The sequence below is a fragment of the Rhinatrema bivittatum genome, chromosome 4 (genome assembly GCF_901001135.1).
Source record: "Rhinatrema bivittatum chromosome 4, aRhiBiv1.1, whole genome shotgun sequence".
Taxonomy (NCBI): Eukaryota; Metazoa; Chordata; class Amphibia; order Gymnophiona; family Rhinatrematidae; genus Rhinatrema; species Rhinatrema bivittatum.
In genome coordinates this window covers 293,859,743-293,883,031 of record NC_042618.1, presented here as the reverse complement: position 1 = coordinate 293,883,031, position 23,289 = coordinate 293,859,743, and the positions used below count along the sequence as shown (strand labels likewise).

Sequence of the window (23,289 nt, the reverse complement as noted above, 5' to 3'; positions counted from 1 at the left end):
TGGAAAAAGCAGAAGGGATCACATCACTCAAACACTTGCCGAATTACACTGGCTGCCAATCGAACAAAGAGTACAATTTAAAACACTATGCACAATCCACAAGCTAATCAATGAAGAAAATACTGATTGGTTAACCACAGCATTACGACTACATGTTCCCCAAAGAAATCTCAGATCAGCAAATAAAGCTCTACTGACCATGCCCTCTGTAAAGACAGCTAAACTGACACAAGTAAGGGAGAGAGCACTATCATTAGCCGGCCCAAATATTATGGAACTCAGTGCCACCCGAAATAAGATTAATGAGAGATCTAAAACTTTTCAAAACAAGCTTAAAAACGTGGCTTTTCAAAAAAGCTTTTCAAAGTGAGAATGGGGAATAGGTAGTACTAAGAGACAAGAAAAGGACTTATACACACAGGCAAAAAAGTCACCAGAGAACATATATGCGTTCTTTTTATTTTTATCATACTTAAGTATTAGGTTAAAGAATTACAGTATATCGCATATATGGATAGTCCATAAATGGAATTTCAATACACATTACATGTAGCATATAGTATTTGAATCATGTATCTGAAGAATTTCGGCACTTACTGGTTAAATTACAATCTATTTCGAATTTATTCATGTGTCTATTTGTAAACCGTTGTGATGGTATATCACTGAACGACGGTATAGAAAAGTTTTTAAAAAAATAAATAAATAAAATAAATACATATTTTATTCCCCCTGACCTATACATTCCTTTAAGTATGCCTTTTAGCAGCCAGCTAACAATATGCACACTATGGAGTATCACATATATTCCTAGCTACAGAAAAATTGTTAGACAAGCCACTGTACTCAGGTAAATTGCTGTTTGCCCAGGTAATGGCTTTGAAAATTGTCCTCTTCATTACATGCAATATGCTTACAATGCTATATTCTCTTGTACTCCTTCTGTTTCCATCTGGAGGATTATCTTGCTTTTCATTAAAACCTGGATGGTATAAAAGAAAACAACACATTAATTTCTGATATGTAGATGGTTGGAAGATGCCATATCACCAAAACTATCATTACTCTAATAATACTTCCTGTTCCTTTAATTGTGGGGCCCCTGCTGAAGCATGTTATAGAAACCAAAAGTTTCCAAAGGGGTTATGATCACAGTGTGCTAGATTGTGGTCTCCATATTCCAGCCAAAGAATAGCACTCATTGTGAAAATGTTAGCAGGTGGATTCCACCAGGAAGCAGGTAAGGAAGATGGATAAAGATGGTAGTCAGGCAGAGGATCGTTGGAAAGATAAGGAGTTCATTAATAGAGTTAGAGAGAATGACAGAGCAAACAGATAAGAGTAAGATCGCAATTCTCTGGTGGATGGAAGCATGAAGAGAATCACTTTTGGCAGCAGACAATATGCCATTATTGAGTCCCCAACAAGCCAATACAAGCCTTGTAATCAGGAAAAAAAAGATCCCATTCTAAAAATAGAAGATGGATAGCAGAATGGTCCAAAGCTTGGGATGATTATGGCCACCACACCATAAGAGAAGGTCGTCCTCTATAGTGGACAGAGGAACTCAACAGCAGACCTATTGTTGAGGGAGGTGGACTGACTGCCAGGGACCCAAATCTGAGATGCAATGGAAAGATTTCTAGGACTCACTCTTTTTGACTACTTTATTCAGGAGTTTGGGGATTATAGGACATACATGTTTCTAGCACTGTAAAGCAGGAATGAAGGCCTCCCACCACCAGATGACACACACACACACACACACACACACACATACACAATCAATTCTGAGCCACTGGGGAACATAAGGGCACAGATGTTCTCCTTATGTCTGCCTTTTCATATCTACCCACTAATATCTTATTATTTAGAAGACGTGTCACCTCTCTTTCAACCACGTAGTTCGTAATGGCCCTGCAGTCCCTCTCAATGTAATCTTTTTTCTGAAAGAACACAAGAAAAAAAAGTAATATCAACACAAACAACTTCTGTAAATCTTTTCTGAGCTAATCTTTCATATAATGATTTTTTTTTTTTTTTGCTTGAGAAATCTGGAGATGAATCCGTGTGAGATGAGATCAGAGAAACTGTGACTATTCTATAGGTATCTCCACATGACAGTGCCAGGACTGCAAAACTAATTTGTATATGAACCACCCTGAGTCTTGGACACAGATTTACTGAAAGCTTTTGACTTAGTGTGTTAAGAGGAGATGAAATCATAGAGTTTAATTTTCAAAGCCACTTCTGTAGGCAAAGCAATGTTTTACATGGGAAATGGCTTTTAGAAAATTGTTGTCCCTTTATTTGGGACACTATATACAGCAGTGAAAAGAGGCATTCCTGTGGCAGAGTTTGGGGTGGGCTTTCACTTACATACATACTTTTTATGTCATGTTTTTTGATAGAACTGAGTGTTTTAAGTAGATGTTTGTAATGTGTTTTCTTATTTATTGTATTTTATGTTGATTTTGTAAGTCCCTTAGAGATTCTTTTGGAAGTAAGCATCTAAGAAATAGAAATAAACAAGTGAAATACTTTTGAATTTTAAAAGCATGTGCATTTTTTTTCTCAGGAAAACTATTTGTGCAAATTAACAGGTGTGTGTGTGTGTGTGTGTGTGTGTGTGTGTGTGTGTGTGTGTGGACATGGGGGGGGGGTAGTTTTCATAAGACACTTTTCAATGTGAAAGTAAGCACACATTTTCACTTTGAAAATTGGAACAAAGCCTGAGGGCATAAAGTACCTGTAGACTTTGCACCACTAGAGGCAGTTAGAAAATTATTAGGAATACCTGTGTGAAGGGAAACGTACACATGTAGCAGCGCTACATGCATAATGTTACTGGCAGTCAGAAGAGGCATTCTCTGGACCAAAGTTGGAGATAGGCTTGCACTTACATGCATAATTTTGAATTTCCAAAAATATGCATATATTAATCTATGCATATATTAATCTATTTTAAAGCGGCCACAGATAAGAATGGACATAATTTATCACACCCACCACTTAGTATTTATGATAAAACAATGTTACCGTAACCTGATGGCACCTGTTTAGTGAATAGAAATCAAGACATCTACCAACATTTGTGCCTTGTTGTAAACCATTGTGATGGTACCTAGCTTAACGACGGTATAGAAAAGATTTAAATAAATAAATAAATATTTCTTTTTCTCAGAAAAATCTACCCATGCAGATTATCAGGTGTAAATATGTGACAGTAATTTTCCTGAAAATTTTCAAAGTGAAAGCAAGTGCATACTTTCACTTTGAAAATTGGTGCAAAGCCCATGGGCATGAAGTATCCATGCACTTTTTGTAGGGCAATTAGAAAATTACCTCATAAGTATGCAGACCCCACTCCAAATCTGCCACCTGGAAATGCCTCTGTTCACTGCAGGTAAACTTACATGCAAACATACCATACATAAATGAGTTTACGTAAATATAAGGTGGGAAGTTTTCTAAAAGGCCATTTTCATGGGTAAAGCACTGTTTTGTCCATGGAAATGGTTTTAAAATTTGCCCCTCTTATGTGCTCTCTCTCTCCAGATCAGCTTCTGGAAAGGCAGTAGAAAAAGCTGTAGGATTCTGGTTTTATCAGTAGGATGCTGCCATAATCACTGAGTGTTATCAGCCCACAACAGCTCCTAGGAAAGCTTATATTACCAGATGGCTACAGGTCATCAGCGACTGTCTGAGCCAGTCCTGGTTTTGCCCCATTGTGTGCATGGCTTTATAGTTCTGATTTTCTTAGGGAAACAGAGGTTCATACATGCCATGAGGCAAAACCAGGAGTGGCTCATTCTGTCTCTGATGACCTGTAGTCCTTAAGTAACCTCACAGCAGTGTTTCCCAACCCTGTGATCTAGCCGGTTGGGTTTTCAGGAATGCAGCTAGAATGTGTGTACAATTATGCCACCTAACATTTCTGTTTTCTTCTGATCCACAATAACCTTTCAGGACATGTACGGGGAGATATGAGGAATCAGAGGGGCAATTTTTTTTTTATCCACATAGTCCATGAACATACACAATTGGCACACCCTAATAACTTTTTGCTTTTGTATCTGATCCATACCAAATTTTCAGATGTCATGGGGTCCCACAAGAATCATGAGAGGGGTATTTTGTGGGTAACCACATATTCCAAGAATGCAAATGTGCATTGGTCACCCCCTGATAACTTTTTTCTTTTTCCATTTATTTTGCATCTGATCCACACCCAGTATTGGGAGATGTCAGGGAATCTATGATGATCATGATAGGGCAATTTTTTTTTTATCCACATACATGTGTTGATCCATGTATTCCATAAATACATGAGTGCAATTGTTCTTCCTAATAATGTTTTGGTTTTGCATCCAACTCACAAAACATTGTCTATTTATTTATATAGTACTTTTTTTTAACAGACATGAAATACTTTACAACACAATATCAGTACAACACATATACAATAAAATGAGCAGCTTACAATTCAAAATACAAGAAAACAGCAGACAAAATGTAAAAATGTCAACAACAAATCCTGATATATTCAATTACAATGAAAATCTAATCTCAATCCTCCTCCAACCTCACTCTTTCTAAAAGGTGGGACAAAATCCATCCTCAACTCCAAACTCACACCACTTAGTAAACTAGATGGGCCTCTCATCGAGGAGCTCTGAAAGGTGTGAGCCCCTTTTGGTAGTGGTCTACCCCTCACAAAGAACCTTACCTTAATAAATTTATTTGGTGAAACGGTATATAAAAGTATTAAATAAATAAATAAGATAAGATAAGATAACGTCATGAAGGGTGGAGAAACTGGCATCTCAGAGACATGGTGGAAAGAGGATAACCAATGGGACAGTGCTATATCGGTGTACAAATTATATCGCAATGACAGAGAAGAGCACTCGGGAGGAGGTGTGGCGCTTTATGTCCGGGATGGCATAGAGTCCAACAGGATAAACATCCTGCATGAGACTAAATACAAAATTGAATCTTTATGGGTAGAAATCCCTTGTGTGTCAGGGAAGACTACAGTGATAGGGGTATACTACCGTCCACCTGGTCAAGATGGTGAGATGGACAGTGAAATGCTAAGAGAAATTAGGGAAGCTAACCAAATTGGTAGTGCAGTAATAATGGGAGACTTCAATTACCCCAATACAGACTGGGTAAATGTATCATCGGGTCACGCTAGAGAGATAACGTTCCTGGATGGAATAAATGATAGCTTTATGGAGCAATTGGTTCAGGAACCGACGAGAGAGGGAGCAATTTTAGATCTAATTCTCAGTGGAGCACAGGACTTGGTGAGAGAGGTAACGGTGGTGGGGCCGCTTGGCAATAGTGATCATAATATGATCAAATTTGATTTAATGACTGGAAAAGTGTGCAAATCCAAGGCTCTCGTGCTAAACTTTCAAAAAGGAAACTTTGATAAAATGAGAAAAATTGTTAGAAAAAAACTGAAAGGAGCAGCTACAAAAGTAAAAAATGTCCAAGAGGCGTGGTCATTGTTAAAAAATACCATTCTAGAAGCACAGTCCAGATATATTCCACACATTAAGAAAGGTGGAAAGAAGGCAAAACGATTACCGGCATGGTTGAATGGGGAGGTGAAAGAAGCTATTTTAGCCAAAAGATCTTCATTCAAAAATTGGAAGAAGGATCCAACAGAAGAAAATAGGATAAAGCATAAACATTGGCAAGTTAAATGTAAGACATTGATAAGACAGGCTAAGAGAGAATTTGAAAAGAAGTTGGCTGTAGAGGCAAAAACTCACAGTAAAAACTTTTTTAAATATATCCGAAGCAGAAAGCCTGTAAGGGAGTCAGTTGGACCGTTAGATGATCGAGGGGTTAAAGGGGCACTTAGAGAAGATAAGGCCATCGCGGAAAGATTAAATGATTTCTTTGCTTTGGTGTTTACTGACGAGGATGTTGGGGAGGTACCCGTAATGGAGAAGGTTTTCATGGGTAATGATTCAGATGGACTGAATCAAATCACGGTGAACCTAGAAGATGTGGTAGGCCTGATTGACAAACTGAAGAGTAGTAAATCACCTGGACCGGATATTTAAAAAGGGCTCTAGGGACGATCTGGGAAACTACAGACCAGTGAGCCTGACTTCACTGACGGGAAAAATAGTGGAAACTATTCTAAAGATCAAAATCACAGAGCATATAAAAAGACATGGTTTAATGGAACACAATCAGCATGTAAGTCTTTCCTCACAAATCTGCTTAATTTTTGAAGGGATTAATAAACATGTGGATAAAGGTGAACTGGTAGATGTAGTGTGTCTAGATTTTCAGAAGGTGTTTGACAAAGTCCCTCATGAGAGGCTTCTAAGAAAACTAAATGTCATGGGATTGGAGGCAATGTCCTTTTGTGGATTACAAAATGGTTAAAAGACAGGAAACAGCGTGGGATTAAATGGTCAATTTTCTCAGTGGAAAAGGGTAAACAGTGGAGTGCCTTGGGGACCTGTACTTGCACCAGTGCTTTTCAATATATTTATAAATGATCTGGAAAAGAATGTAATGAGTTAGGTAATCCAATTTGCAGATGATACAAAATTATTCAAAGTAGTTAAATCACAACCAGATTGTGATAAATTGCAGGAGGACCTTGTGAGACTGGAAGATTGGGCGTCCAAACGACAGATGAAATTTAATGTGGACAAGTGCAAGCTGATGCATATAGGGAAAAATAACCCTTGCTGTGGTTACACAATGTTAGGCTCCCAGGAAAGAGATCTAGGTGTCATAGTGGATAATACATTGAAATCATCAGCTCAGTGTGCAGTGTCAGTCAAAAAAGCAAACAGTGTTAGGAATTATTAGGAAGGGAATGGTGAATAAAACAGAAAATGTCATAATGCCTCTATAGCTCCATGGTGAAGACCACACCTTGAGTACTATGTACAGTTCTGGTCGCCACATTTCAAAAAAGATATAGTTGCACTGGAGAAGGTACAGAGAAGGGTGACAAAAATGATAAAGGGGATGGAACAGCTCCCCTATGAGGAAAGGCTAAAGAGGTTAGCGCTGTTCAGCTTGGAGAAGAGACGGCTGAGGGAAGGTATGATAAAAGTCTTTAAAATCTTGAGAGGTCTAGATTAGGTAAATGTGAATCAGTTATTTACTCTTTTGGATAATAGAAGGACTAGGAGGCACTCCATGAAATTAGCAAGTAGCACATTTAAAACTAAGAGAAAATTCTTTTTTATTCAATGCATAATTAAGCTCTGGAATTTGTTGCCAGAGGATGTGGTTAGTGCAGTTAGTACAGCTGGCTTTAAAAAAGGGCTTGGATAAATTCTTGGAGAAGTCCATTATCTGCTATTAATCAAGTTTACTTAGGGAATAGCCACTGCTATTACTGGCATTGGTAGCATGGGATCTATTTAATGTTTGGGTACTTGCCAGGTTTGGCCTCTGTTGTAAACAGGATGCTGGGCTTGATGAACCCTTGGTCTGACCCAGTATGGCAATATATTATGTTCTTATGATGCTGTCACTGGAGTTGAGGTAGAATGTGGACCCTGAGGAAAAATGCCAAGGGCATTACTCATGCTGTCTACCTGTGCTGCAGGCTCTTCTTGGGGGTTAATCTCAACATAATCAGTATCATATCTCTCCCCCATCACCTCACTAGAGGCCAAGTTTCATTGGCCATCCTCCAGTCTTCAGGTACAATAGATAAAATTTGTAACCTATCATTAAAATTAACTAATAGATCTGAAATTTCATTTTTTAGTTCCGTCAGATCCCTGGGGTGCTTACCATCTGGTCCAGGTGATTTGCTACTCTAGTTTGTCAATCTGGCCTACTATATCGTCCAGATTTACAGTGATTTTGTTCAGTTCATCTGACTCATCATCCTTGAAAATCATCTCAACATCCTCATTAGTAAACGCAGAAGCAAATAATTCATTTAGCCTTTCTGCAATGGCTTTATCTTCTCTAAGAGCCCCTTTAGCCTCTCGGTCATTTTAACGGTCCAGCTGACTCCCTTACAAGTTTCATGCTTTGGATATATTTTTTTAAAGTTTTTATTATTAGTTTTTGCTTCTACGGCCAACTTCATTTCAAATTCTCTCTTAGCCTGCCTTATCAATGTTTTACACTTAACTTGACAATGCTTATATTTTTTCCTATTTTCTTCAAGGATGCAGTGAAGAGATCATGCAAGACATCCCTGATCTGGAGATTTTAAAGTGAAGGAGGACCCGCATTTTGCTCACTGTATTCACTGTAGGAATGATACCAGTTGAGGGAAGCAAGTGGGGAAATCTCACAAACACTGTATGGAGCATCACCTGTAGAAGCAGCACTCACTAGCAATGGCATCAGGGGAGGATGGTAGTACTAGACTGGGTCAGAAACAACAAAGAATCAAAGAGGAAGCCAAACAAATGATCCAATTGTAAATAGAGGGAACCCAAAGTATGGATATAAATGACAGTGGTCAGCAATTATACCTTATAAACCAAATCATTAATGAAATGTGTCAGCAAGTCTGATGGCATGTTCTGCCAAAAGAAAACTTAGGGCCACCCGGACTGTTCTATCATCCACCTTCAGTTCAAGTGCTATTTTTTAAAGTAATTTTTCAAAAAGCATATAAAATTAGTCACAGCAGTCATAAGTGAAGAAAAAAGCCCAACACGGCCAGTATTTTTCTTAACTGTATCTTCAGGGGGACAGTGTGTCTCATCGGACTCCAATGAGACTCTACAGAGACACTGCAACCTGCTTTGAATGACAACAGTCATGTTATTGGATTACAAGTAACTCTGTATCCCAGAGTTCATACTTTGGGTTCCCTCTATCTACAATTTGAGTACTAGACTGGGGATGCCTTCTGCCACTCAAAGTAAAAGCCAGACAAAAGAGGTTGCAAAGGGGAAGACTTTTCCCCAAGCTGAACCCATGGCCACTTAGAGCAATCGAAAGGCAGGCCAACAGTCCCAAGCCATGCATCTGAAGTAGCAAACCACAATAGAAGAAATGAGTGGTGGTCCATAGCACTGTCCTGGGGTAAAAGGCAGGCGGTATCTAAAATAGTAATGAGGAGCATCAGGGAAATGATTGCTCTTGATGACCAGTCCTTGGACAAAATGGAGAACATGGGCTTTAAGCATCTGCTGCGTGTGTTAGCTCCCAATTACAAAGTGCCCACCAGGACTACATGTAGTAAGAAGGTTATCCCCACCCTGTACAACCAGTACTGAAGTCACATGCAAGAGCAGCTGGTTAAAGCAGAGCGGAGTAGCATGAATTTTACCATGATATCTGGACTAGGATGATCACTATGCATGGTTACTTCTCACTGATGTCACACTGGTGGGACCTGGTTGAGGCAGGATCTGTCAGCAGCTCTAGCAGAAATGGAGCATCAGGGTGCAGATGGGCTTTGCTGGACACCCAATTGATGCATAGACCCTGTTACATGCTGTGTTCTGTGGGCTGCCCCTGCAAACCGTCGCACTTACCTCACCTGGCTGGTCTGACTGTCCCTCTCCAATGTGGTGAAAGCCACCAATCAGCCACATGGCAGGACTCCACCAACGGGACGCTGCCATCAGTGCACACCGCACCTCCCCCTAGGCATACACACATACCATTTTCTGAGATTTAAAAGGACCACAGCAGGAATGTCCCCACAGCCACTAGAGATATCACCCACATAGCTCTATATAAGGGCAGCTTCCTGGAAGCAACTCTGCCTCAGCAACAAGTCCAGCTACTTTTTGTAGAGCGTGTTGCTTCCAGCATTCCTGTCTTCATTCCAGCCTTGTCTTCTGTCCTTATCCAGCTGTCTTTGATTTGTCTTCTGACTTTGTTCCAGTCTGTTCCATTCTCATTGCCCATCTGTTCTTGTCCTCGTTTGCCTGCCTGCCCTACTTCTCTCTTGGATGGATAGGTTTTGACCTCGGATACTACTGACTGCTGCCTGCCTTTGACAGGCCTGATTGCCACCTGCCTACAACCTTAGCTACCATGGACCTTCTCTTCTGCCATCAGCAGAGACCCCACTTAAGTCCTGCTGGCCCCAGCACCCAAAGGCTCAACCAGAGGGGAACGGAGGCTAGTATAGGTGAGGGTCTTGACTGCTTCACCTGTGTCCGCCTGCCAATGGTGGGAACCTGCAGGGCTCCTCCCTGAAGGTACAGTCAATCCTGCCTTGGCCCAAGGGTCCACAGATACAACAGCCCCCATACCTCCTGTAATATTCTATCAGCCATAAGAAAGATGCTGCAGAGTTAGCAGCTAGACCAGAGAGACAGAAGTCTTCATTCAGGTTTTTTCTGACAGATTGTGGTGCAAATACGTTAAACATAATAGAAGATAGGAGCTTTTTGGGTATCCATTGCTTTGCACACTTGCTGCACCTGACAGAGAGGGATAGGCTGGGGCTGGGGCCCAACAATGACAGGAATCTATTGCTGAAGGATCTCATAGATAGGAGCAAGAAAATAGCAGGGTATTTCCATTGAAGTGTGAAGGTGAGGCAGATTCTCCATGAAAAACAGGAAGAATTTGGGATGCCTCACAAGTATCTGATTCAAGATTTTGGCACTCACTGCAATACCATCTATATATTGCTGCAGAACTCAGTGGCACAGCAGTCACCCATTCATGATCTGTCTCTGAAAAACAGAGAAGTATAAATTGCTCCTGGGGCCTCATGATTGGGTAGTGATGAAGCAAATGGTATAAATCCTGAAGCCCTTCAAGAATGTCCCAGAGGATCTGAATTCCAGAAGTATCACCCTGGGTGGGGTCATCCCTATAGTAAATATTCTGGAGGAAAAGTTAGAGGGCTTCCATGAGCAAGAGGGACTCCTTGCAATAGCAGATGTAAGGAAGATTAAAACCTCTCAATAAAGACAATAAGTACATGCTTGCTACACTTTGTGATCCACAGATGAAAGAGAGTCTTGCTCTCCAGTCCCAACATCTCAAACTCTTGAAGGAGATGCTGATAATGAGTATGTGTTAACAGGAGCGCCAGAGGCACAGCGGGGATGTAGCTCAAAAAACAGTGGCCACCTCAGAGAGTTGTGCAAGCAGGAGTAGCACTCTGTTCCTTTCCCCATTTCAATACACCAAAGTCACATTGCTCACAAAGAACAATCTCTTCTGCCTCAGACCATAGCTAAAGCAGGTGACAAGAGACACCGCAGCCCAGCCCAGCAAAGGAGACTGCAGCAGATATTTCTGTGAAACAGTATCTCACAGAGCCCATCGAGAACATGGACACGCTGGCATATTGAGAACACAAATCAGCAGTCTGGCTAGACCTAGCCAAGGTGGCTCAACACTATCTTTCCTATCCATGTCTTCTCAATGGCAGGGGGACATCTTGAGTTCTCATCAAGCTAGGCTTGCATCTGAAATGATGGAAAGGCTGGTCTTTTTTAAATCAATCTGCCTTTGCTTGGGCTTCCAGAACTCCATGCGAGTAACAAGATGACAAGCATTTTGAAGGTCTTACTACTGCTCTGCATACCTGCTATTCCCAAGATGTACTACCTTAGGGGGGGGGGGGGGGGGTCTTGCTCCCACATACCTATTTTCTACCACAGAACGGCCCTCGGAATGCCAGAGGATGGAGCACTCTGGACTCTGGCCTAGATTAACAGAAATCTTTATTATTTTCACAAAAGCAAAAACAGAAAAACAACTGCTTCTCTCAGTAGAGCTTAAATCAAACAGTAGCAGTCACACATAGACAGTTTTAGGATATTTTCTGCTTTCTCCTCCTGCCTAAGGCTTCTCTTTTCCCTCCTGGGCCTGCTCACTAAGTTCTCTGCTGAGGAAAACATCCTGGGCCCAGGATTCTCTTCTGGGTTGAGTCTTAAGGTGGACCAGGCTATTTGACTGGTCTGGGTCTTTTAACGTCCTGATATACACACCTTTACACCCTGATATACCACAATGGGAGTTATGCTGTTAATATGCCTACCTGCCATGTCTATGGTGTACCAGCATGGGAGTTTTGATGACTGTGTGTTTACTGTTTGGATCTCAGCCTAGTTCTCCCACACTGTTTGTGGATTATACTGGGGTGTTTTGTCCCCAGAAAAAAAATGTGAAAAACAAAAAAACAAAAATCAAATTTCTCTTCCCATCCCACCTCTTTTATAATTTTCTGTCTAGGTCTGTCTGGGCCTTTGTGCTTTTTGTGATTCCCCACACTGTACGTCTTGGTGGCTTCGATCCCTTTGTGCTTTTTGTTATTCCCTGCCCTTTAGACCTTGGTGATTTTGCTCTCACTCTTCCTTGCAGCCATGCTGCTGATATACTACTTTTGGTGTCTTGCTGTCACCCTCCTAGCTGCCATAACCCTGATTTATTAACTTGGGGGGTCTTACTACGACTCTGCCTACCTGTCATGCTCCAGACGTACCATTATTTGTGTTACAGAATCATTCTGGGAGCAATGGTGGTGTGGGTGATCATGATTGTTGAATTTTATTAACAAAATCTCAGGAGGAAACCTATGGGCTACAAGTTAATTTGCAGGGCGGGTCGGGGAAGGAGTGGAGGAAGGCATAAATGTAATTTCCTAACATAATTTCCTAATGTAAATTTCCTAACGCCTTCTATTGTAAATATCCTGGAGCCCCCCCTTTTTTTTCTTCTTCTTATCCCCTCTCTCTCCTCTCACATCTGCATTGCTACTTAATCTTGACCGCAATTTTGATGTAGCCTGTGGCTAATTTTGTTCCCTTGACTTCAATTTTAATGTAAAGCCAGTTGCTAATCTTGTCCCCGAGACCTCTATTTTAATGTAAAGCTGGTTGCTAATTTTCTGTTACCTGGAAACCGATGTGATATTCCACAATGAATGTCGGTCTATACAAACTTTAAATAAATAAAGACTGATTGTTCACCTAGGATGTCTAATAACCTTGCACCAGCCTTGTAAACTGTTACCAAAATTAGCAAGATTGTTACCCTTGCATCTGGACTCCTAGGTCCCCATGAACTTATTGGACAGTGCTGAGGACATGGCATGAGGTAAGCAAGCAAAGCAACAGGATCAGGCCTATCATACACCATTGTGGAAGCATCATTGGTTTAGTACATTGCTGTTAGAAGTTTGAAAATTACTTAAGCTTAATAATCTATTTGAAAGACCATCAATTGATGTAACTAGTACTGTAGTTAGCTAGCTATTGAGACCTTTAACTTTGTGTGCTAAAGATCATGGAACATTTATTGTGAGGGGTTGAGAGTGGAGGATGGAGACAATACAGTACTGGTAAGTGAAAATCTGTTTGCTGCCCGATTCAGGAAAGATGTTTAGACTTTTTACCTCTTCAATTATATCAGCTATTTCCTCTGCTACTATCTCGGTGGCTTCACCCTCTTCCTGTTAAGAGAAAGAAGGATGTTAGTAGCAATATGTGATCTGGAGTTACCTTAAAACACAGCTGGAGAAGTATTATAAAAGGGTTTAGAGCACAGACCCTGGGAACCACAGGTCCATTTATTTATCTAACATTCACTCTGTGTCACCTAATCTCCACATGCTACAATGATTGAGAAATTACTATTTACCTGATAATTTCCTTTCCTTTAGTGAAGGGTAGGTCAATCCTAATGAGTGGGTTATGCACCTCTGCCAGCAGATGGAGATGGAGCAAAAGCTGATGTCAGGGCCTTATAGTACCACCCCGACATCAGCCCGCCAATATTCCCTGAAAAAGACAAACTATGGACAAACTGATTATACTTGAACATTATTATCAAAGGACAAAAATTCATGTTTCGCAACCAACAGAAACACTGAACTCAGACAAAGAAAGGAACATATCTAGCAAACAAAGGGCTAAAGAAATCACTTATCAGTTGAAAATGAAGATTAAGAATCATACTCTGTATACCTTGCTCTAAGAAAGGTTAACCACAAATCCAAACACTGGCAGTTGAGGGCAGGTCTGGGATTGACCTACTCTTCACTAAAGGAAAGGAAATTATCAAGTTGTAATTTCTCCTTTCTTAGCATTCAGGTAAGTCAATCTCAATGAATGAGATATACACATAATACGCACATTGTTATACTTTTGCACAATTGTTAAGAAATTTCCAATTTAAATTTTGTAAACCATTATGATGGCTTTACCGAATGACGGTATATAAAACTCAACAAATAAATAAATAAATACCAAAACTAATCTCAAAAAGGGTGGGAGGCAGCCAATGGTACAGACAATACTGCCCATGAAAAGGCAACATCCTCCCTAGTCCTAATATCCAAGTGGTAAATCTTGGAGAAGGAGAACAAAGATGACCATGTTGCCGCTCAGCAAATTTCAACAGGTAACAAATGAAGTTTCGCCTACGATACCGCCTGAACCCACATGGAATGCAGTCTAATCTGTCTTGGTAAGGCAACTTCAGCAGCCACCTAGGCTGACATTGATTTCCTTAACCCAGCAGGCAATCATTGCCCGCATCGCTGGAGCTCCTCTCTCCACCATTGAGCACGAATAGGCGATCAGACTTCTGAACAGCCTTAGTCACCTCCTAACACTGCCATAAAGGACTCTTGATGAGCAAGGAATGCAAAAGGTGAGGCTCATGTTCATCTCTGTCCCTGTCCAAAGCAGGAGGAGAAATGGACTGATGCAAATAAAACTCCGAAACCACTTTAGGCAAAAAAGAGGGCACCATCCGAAGTTCAATCGCACCCAGAGGCATATGAAGACGACTCACAGCAAGAAAGAGCCTGTAGCTCAGAGCCCCGATGTGCCGATTAGATTACTACCTGAAAACCGGTCTTCAAGGTAAGCAGCAGCAAGGAAAGAGTAATGCAGCAGTGGAAAAGTTGGACCTGCCAAAAACTTGAGCACCAAGTTAAGGTCCCCACAGAGGCACTGGAAGCCACAACGAGGAGAGAAGATGTTTAACTCCCTGCAAGATGTCCAGATGGAAAGACAAAGGTCCTCCAATGACTCTTCCCCTATAACAAGTCAGGGCTGCAACTTGAACCTTCAAGGTTCTAGGGCCAAACCTTTATGCAAGCTATCCTGTAAAAATTCCAAATTCAAAGGAATATTCACCTTGAGCGGTTTAGTATCTCACTCAGAACACTAGGCCTCAAGACCCTACAAACTCTAACCTAAGCTAGAGAAGTAGAACATTTCCAAGCCCTAAGAAAAGTGGAAATTACAGCAGGCAATAAACCCCGCTTCAACAACCAAGACCTTTCAACAGCCAAACCATAAGATAGAATCGACCTGGATCCTTTTAAAGAATGAGTCCCTGACAAAAAGCTCCATCCAAGACAGTAGCCTAAGGGGTCTGTCCAGGAGAAGCCTCTGGATATCAACTTACCATGGCCTATCAGAGGCCAGGGGAAATGCATACAGCAGGGTGCTGCGTGGCCACTCCTGAAAAAGAATTAATGCCCATCGCTTTTGGGTCCTACCTGCGACTGAAGACGTGTGGAACTTTTGCATAGTTTAAACTCGCCAACAGGCCTAGATCTGATAGGCCCCAGAGTTTTTCCAGGGGCAGAAAGGCTTCATCCGCCAGCTCCCATTTTCCTAGGTCCAAATTTCTCCTGATGAGGAAATCTGCTCTGAAGTTGCTCTTTCCAGCTACAAGAAGGCAGATATGCTTAGGAGAAGCTGCTCTAGCCCCTCGTTGAATTGCCAGCATGTCAACAAAACTGCTCGTGCTTCCAGTTTGTTGGTGTCCCCGCACTCTTGCAGTACCAGCTCCTGACAGTGAGCCCTCCCAGTCCCGGAGGCTCGCATCTGTCATGAGTACCAACCAATCCGGTGTCGTCAGGGAAATTTCTTTCCTAACATGACTGCCTGTAACCACCAGTCCAACTGGACTCCAACAGAAGATCAACAGGTGCTGAAGAGGGCACATATGTGCCCTCTCCCAGGGACCCACTTCTAATGTGGCAGTCATCAACCCCTGGATCTGTGGATAAGACCCATAGTCGGACAAACAGGTTTCCACAGGGATCAAACTCATAGCATCAACATGTGGAACTAAAATTGCTGCATGAATACTCAGCCCCGTCTTGTAGTGAATTGAACCTTGAGATACTCCAGGGTCTGAGATGGCTGCAAATCACTCTGGACCAGATTCACCCCTGAACCTAGTTCCTGTAGCAAGGAACCACCCTACAGGAAGTGTGAAGACTCTCTTTCGTGGTTCTGGTTTGAATCAACCAGTCTTCCAGATAGAGTGAACTAGAATGCCCTCCTTGCAAAGAGCCTTCGCTACTGCCACCATGACCTAGGAAAAAAGGTCCTGGGCATCGCGGCTAGCTCGAAATGCAAGGCCTGAAAGTGGTAAGAATGATCCAAGAAATCAAAATAGACTGCTGAACTTCCCAAAGGATGGGAATATGCATCCAGTATGGGCCAAAATAACCTCTCTTTTTTGGGCAAGATCAAATAAATAAATAACAAGCATATATCTCTGTAATTTGAAAATGGTAATCACTGCTTTCAGGTTCAACCTTCATTGTAATGTCACTTCCACTTCTACCCTCTGCTGAGGTGAGTTAGATAGACCATGAAGGCATCCGGAGGAATGCAAAGAAATTCTAGAGCATGCCCATTCCATAAAGCTTTGAGAACACATTGATATGAAGTAATCTGGACCAACTGTGGTAAATACAGGATAGAGGGCACTTATCTCCTGAACCAACAGGTGAGCCTGCCAACCTTCATTGGCAAATTGAGGGGCTCCACCTTCTTAGTCCATATCCTTTGAGGTGCTTGGGGGCAAAAAGACAGATCTGTGAAAAGGACAGGACCTCTGGGAAGAACCTCCCCTATAAGGCTAAAATGCCTCAAATGCATTGCTTTAGCATAGTTTCAATCTTCCAATCCTGAGCATCCTTCAGTGCCGCACCTCCCTCTACTGGGATGGTGGTACAGTTCGTGATAGAACACACCAAGGCATCCACCCTAGGGAAACACAACCACTCTCTGGTCTGCAGATCCAAGGGATATAAATCCACCAAGTCACATCCTCCTTTAAAAGATGACCCTGGTGCACTCCATTCCAGAATTCAACTCCTGGAGTGCAATCTGGAGCAGAAAGAAACAAGAAGCCTTGCTTAGGGTGACCAAAATATGAACTTTCTTCTGCCTTTCCAAAGAGTCAGTCCCAGCTGCTCAGGGGGTTTTCAATGCCTGAGAGACCAAACTCGGCAACTCATCTCTAAGAAAGAAACAGAGTAGAGTTTGATTTGGCTTTAAAGGTGGGAAAATGTTCCCCATCACCATCATCTGTATCATTTTGATTCACCTGCATTCGAGTTTAGTCAGGCCGCATTGTGCCATGTCACTTGGCTGCAGAGCCAGGTGGAGAAGCACTTGGAATGCACGGACCAACCTTAGTAGGCAGTGGCAATTCAGAAGACCAGCCCTGTAGAAACATCAACCAATCCTGGAAGAATTCTACCCAGGAAAAAAAGAGGATGGGTCCCATTCTAGGCCCCACAGGCTAAAACCTGATGTCATGAAATCTAGCAACTCGTGATGACTATGGATCAACCAAAGGAGGGAATATACTCATCTTATCACCTTCTTTCCCTGTTACCATGGACCGCAGAGATGGACCATTGTCGGCAAAATCAGAAGGGGGTAAATTGCCCCGAGTATCCAGGCAGTGCTGATACAGGCTTTTAGAAAGCTGTGGCTGAATGACCATAAAGTGCCATGCAGCAAAATAGATAAACGCTTAGGCTTCTTCGCTGTAGGTGCTGTAGTTGAAAGCGTGCAGAACGGTGAAAGCTCATGCCTGGAAAATGTGCACCCAATCTGAGCATCCAGAAAGCTAAGGTGCCTAAGCAGGATGCATAAATGGATGCACAGGCATGTGCCGAGCGGCCCACAGCACAAAAAATATGCGCAATATTGCGTGTGCTCAAAAAGGAAGAAGCCTGCAAGCGGGGCCTAGCCAAATGGTTGCTCAACCCGCCATGCCTGTACTGCCTCCTAAGCTCACAGAACTCCCCACAGATGCGAGTGGGATAGCCTATGATTTTTCGTCTTCTTTTTTTTTTTTAAATAAGAAAAACATTCACCTGAGCCCAGCCTTCTGCAGCTGAGAGCAGGAATGGATCCTGGCTACAGGGGTAGAGAGCTAAACACTCACCACCAAGCCTCTCTCAGCCTGCAACTGCTAATCACACTTTAGGTCCAGGCCCCTCAAGGTTATTGGACTGAAGCACTCTACTGAGGGAAGGACCACATGGTATCCCCTCAGGAGGCAAGTAGTGCAATAGCCATTTCGTGCCAAAAAAGTTGAAGTTGGGTGCACAGGAGCATTTTATTTGTAGCAAATAAAAGGCATAAAATCACCTCGCGGCCTATCACACACCATGGGAAAAGATATGGAATCGGGGCCTAGCCAAACAGCTGCTCAACCTTCCATGTCTGTACTATGTCACCGCACCGAACTCCCCAGAGATTTGAGCAGGACAGGCAAATGCAGAGGTAATGGACCCTTTCTCCCGAGTTCTTCTCGATGCTATATTATTATTATATTTTTTATATAAAGCAAAAAACCTTGTACCTGAGCTCAGCCTTCCCTAGCTTAGAGCAGAAATGGGGGGAGAGGGTTAAAGCCTTCACCGCCGAGCCTCTCTCGGCTTACCACCACTATTGGAATTTCTGGCCACAGCAGTCAAGTCTATCAGACTGAGGGAGGGACCTCATAATATCACCTCAGGAGGCAAGTGGTGCTATATAGACATGTCGTCTTTCTATCTTCTTTTCTTTTTTCTTTTTTCCTCACAGGCAATCCCTCAAAGGGAAATGCATGACCACCATCTGCTGGAGATGGAGAATACTGGAGGGCTGATGTTGGGACGGGACTGTATGGCCATGAACCCAGCTTTTGCTCCATTTGCTGACAAAGGTGCATAACCCACTATTGACCTACCTGAATACTAAGGAAATTACTTTATTCTCAGATGGTATTATATAAAAGGTATCATTGTTAAGATATTTGGTCTAACTCCCATCTTAAAGTATTTTGTGTTCTGCTTGTTTTCTATAGATACATCCAGATGTCAAATCCCAAAATGCTGTGGCATAGTCGGTGTAATCTAAAGGGACAGAATGAACCACTCCTGGTTTTATTTATAAAGTTTATATCCCACCAATGGCCAGGCTCTAGGCAGTATACAACACAATATAAATAATTCATAAAAACAAAAACTCAAAGTTTCTTACAACCAAAACAAAAACTAATAGAAATTACAGGCCTTCAGGAAAAAGTGCCATACTGGTTACAGGAAAGTTCACCTAAACAAATAGATCTTTAAATGTGTTTTAAATTCTTTAAAATCTGTTGCAAAACCATTTTTGGGGCAGAGTGTTCCATATTATTGGAAAAGCATGTTCCCTTCTTTTAGTCAAGTACACGTGTGGAGATGGCACAGCCAGCATGCCACACTGTGATGATCATAGAACTCTTAGAAGATTGTAAATCCGCAGTATGGAGTATGTCCATTGGAAAGGTCAAGGGAAAGCAGTTTGTAGACCAGCATTGCTGTTTGGTAGATTATACACCACTGTATTAGCAGCCAGAGAAGTTCAAATAATATTGTAGTAATGTTCTTCCTCATACAGTGGCCAGTTATAAGGGGCCACATTTTGTAAGAGCTGAAGAGAATGTACCAGAGTTGCAAGGAGACCAATGTCTGACTTACAAGAATCAAATGGAGGAGTTATTATAGCCTGAGCCACTGTTCTGAAATAGATGTTACTTAAGTGGCTTTACCTACAGAGAATTTGCAATTTAAAGAAGCCATTCAAGATCACAGAACTAATTTGATCCTCAAAACCAAATTCAGAATCTATATAGATACTGAGATTGCAGATCTTGGAGGAGACTTGGACTGTGGTGCACTCACTCAATCAGTAGCTGTATTTATTTATTTATTTATGCATTTAACAAATTTAGTCCACTGATCTACAAATCTTGGCAGATTACAATCCACACACACAATTCTACAAACAAACATCAAACAAAATAACAAGTAAATCCCTAAGTTTATCAAGTCACAGTAAATATAGCAGAAATATGGGACGTTAGCGTCCCACAATAAAGAGCAGCATGGATAGGGAAATTAACGAAATATCACATCATTATGTATCGCATCGCATGTCATTTTACACGTCATGCATGATTTATTTATATACACATACACTGGCTTCCTGCATCTGCCTCTTTGAGGGTGTGTAAGGAGTTAGAGGAGGAGAGGAGTTTGGTGATTAGTTGGAGGCATAGGTGTTGGTTAGAGGAGTTCACTATTCGATTACCTGATTAAGTTGGCCTGTTTCTTGTGTTTACCTTTACCTTTGTCTATTCTGTTTAACTGTGCATAAAAGAAGAGTGTGTTAGTTTTTGTGTGTTTGTCTAGTTTGTCTGTCCCTTTGTGTGGAGGAGTGGTGTGTGGTGGTGGAGGTGAGAGGTGTGGTGTGGTGGAGGAGGGGTGTGGAGAGGATGGAGCGTGGAAGGCGTGGGGAGAGAGGAGAGGCAAGGAGGGAGGAGGAGGAGAAGAGATAGGGAGGAGGGAGGAGGGAGGGATAGCAGGAGGGAGAAGGGTGTAGGCAGGTGAGTTTGGGGGAAGGAGGATGCCAGGGGAGGGATAGACAGAGGACAGAAGATGGGGGAATTGTCAGAGCAGGTTCAGGAGATGGGGTGGAAGAGAGGGGAGCAGGGACTGGAAGTGAGAGTCAGGAGAGTGACACCACCTCTATGGAAGTAGAAGTGGCAATTCGATACTCTAGCAACCAGGCAGCAGCTATCTACAGCTGTGCACCTACAAGTTCAGCGTGGAGGATAATAAGCAGCTCGTCACTGGTGGCCTGGAGAATTACAACCAGCTCTTCAGCAACTGGGCTACGACCACCTCCAGGGCTACCAGGGGCCAGATATGGTGCATTACCGACCAAAGCAATGTTTCAATGCAGTGGCATCAAGAGGACTGGAGAGCAGGTGGCCCACTGTTACAGGGACATAAATCCACAGCTGAAGAACAAGGTGGTCGCAGGAACAAATACATGCACCAGACTAGAGAAGGAGTTCCTTGCCCAATCATCCTAACGCTGATGGAGAAGCAACTCATTCAGTTGTTAGGACATCTTTGAGGGAATGGAAGAGGCCCTGGACACGACATGAGCTGGGGCCAATAAGTCACATCACCTGTAAATGTGAAGTCTGCTACAGATGGCCACACTTTTTTGCATAGAATGCTCACATTGAATGATGCGAAGTGCACATCTTATGCAAAACAGTACATGACCAATTCTTAACATTCATATTTATATATTTTTTGTTTCCACAGCTCTCGCCCAGCTGTGCAGCCCCAGGTACCAGCAGTGCAGTCCCAGTTCTCAGTGGCCTCTTTCTCATGGATGCCAAGGCACAGTATACAGAGGAAGAGGAGCAGCAGCAGCTGCAGTAGGAGCAGCAGCAGCAGTAGAAGCAGCTTCTAGCACAGCTTGGATCTCCCATAGCCCATGATGCCAGCCTCAATCGCTCAAGCCTAATGGAGGGATCTACCCTGCCATGGGGAGAATATGTCCAGTCACGAGCTGCCTATAGCACCCCACATGCTCTGTGGGATTTCAATCAAGACACCCAGACAGCTCAGCCCATCAGCCCAGCAATGGCAGCATTGCAGTAGCAGACACTACCTTCACAAATTTCAACCCCATAACTAGCAGTGGAGCCAACTATGCAGGCAACACTTGACCACAGAGGAGGCAAGGATGCAGCTACACCATATATGGACAGAGCTGGCCTGCTTGAGGAGGGCTCAGATCAACCATACCAACGTTGTGCAGCAGCCCTTACACACTGTTTAGCCACCGTCTCCAATCAATAATTTGACAATAGTTGTACTGCAGCTCATTCAGCACCTGCCATAGCATGCAGATGTGCTATCCCCATCTTCACAGGAGTCCACTCTGTGCAGCAGTCCCTCGCTGTCAGGATGGCGCAGAGGCAGGCATCCAAAAGAAATGCCACCCCCAACCACCAAAAAGCCCATGAGGCACACTGGTGCAAATCCTCAAAAAATGCACTCAAAGATGACTATTCCAAACAAGCCAGGCCTGTCCTCTTTATAGAGTTCCTGTGTTAGCTAGATGGAAGACGACTGCTGGGCCCATCCTGTCTACAAAGTTCCTGTGCCAGCTTGCTGATGTGAATGGCTCTGTCTGCCAGTGTTGTCCTGCTGCTTCCTTCTTATGTCCTCCTCTATGCTCTGTCCATAGTCCTGCCTCCTTGCTGTGGTCTCCAGTCATGATCCTGCTGCTGTCGCCTCTCATCTCATCCTGCTGCTGCTGTCTCCATGCTGTGCTCTCCTGTACCTTCTATGTCAGCTTTGCTGCTGTTGCTCTTTGCAGTCTATTTTGAGTGCATTCTTTCAACATGGACTGTTGAGGCCTTGTCTTGCCATCACATTGTTATGCTGGCATCAGCTTTAACATTAGAACTAAACTGTAGAAATTGGGTTGCCACTTCTACTTCCTAGGTTCTTTGCTGTAATCATCATTTTGCCAAAGGATCAGATCATTTTTCTGTATATGTAGTGTTGTCATTTGGAAAAAAGTATGTACATGTATCCACAAAATGTGCTGGTTATTTCAGTTACAATGTCATGTGCTATTTGAGATCTTGTCCTTGCAGAATGTGATTACCAAAGATGTGTAATTGCTTTGAATGTTGCAACTACAAATGTTTAAAATTTTTAAACTTTATTTTCTGATTGTGTCTTTTTGTTGTGTGGTTTTATCTTAAGATTTCACTAGGTTAGAAGTATTATCATAATGGATAATACTTTGAAATCGTCGGCCCAGTGTGCTGGTGCAGCAGTCAATTAAGCAACAGAATGTTAGGAATTATTAGGAAGGGAATGGTTAATAAAACGGAAAATGTCATAATGCCTCTGTATCGTTCCATGGTGAGACCGCACCTTGAATACTGTATACAATTATGGTCGCTGTATCTCAAAAAAGATATAGTTACAATGGAGAAGGTACAGAGAAGGGTGACCAAAATGATAAGGGGAATGGAACAACTCTCCTATGAGGAAAGGCTGAAGAGATTAGGGCTGTTTAGCTTGGAGAAGAGATGGCTGAGGGGGGATATGATAGAGGTCTTTAAGATCATGAGAGGTCTTGAATGAGTAGATGTGAATCGGTTATTTACAATTTTGAATAATAGAAGGACTAGGGGGCACTCCATGAAGTTAGCAAGTAGCACATTTAA

General features: G+C 42.4%; 1 protein-coding gene across 4 annotated transcripts in view; it reads right to left on the bottom strand.

Moving 5' to 3' along the window:
• The window catches only part of LOC115090736, a 161,363-nt gene that overhangs the window by 47,607 nt on the left and 90,467 nt on the right, over positions 1 to 23,289 (bottom strand). For 3 of the 4 annotated variants that reach the window (XM_029600198.1, XM_029600200.1, XM_029600199.1), the window contains exons 5-7: positions 13,337 to 13,393; positions 1,887 to 1,946; positions 918 to 982 (exon numbers count right to left, since the gene is read on the bottom strand). In XM_029600198.1, coding sequence (XP_029456058.1) covers positions 918 to 982; positions 1,887 to 1,946; positions 13,337 to 13,393 — 182 coding nt within the window. The remainder of the gene's footprint in view (positions 1 to 917; positions 983 to 1,886; positions 1,947 to 13,336; positions 13,394 to 23,289) is intronic. The other variant, XM_029600201.1, reaches the window with a different exon arrangement.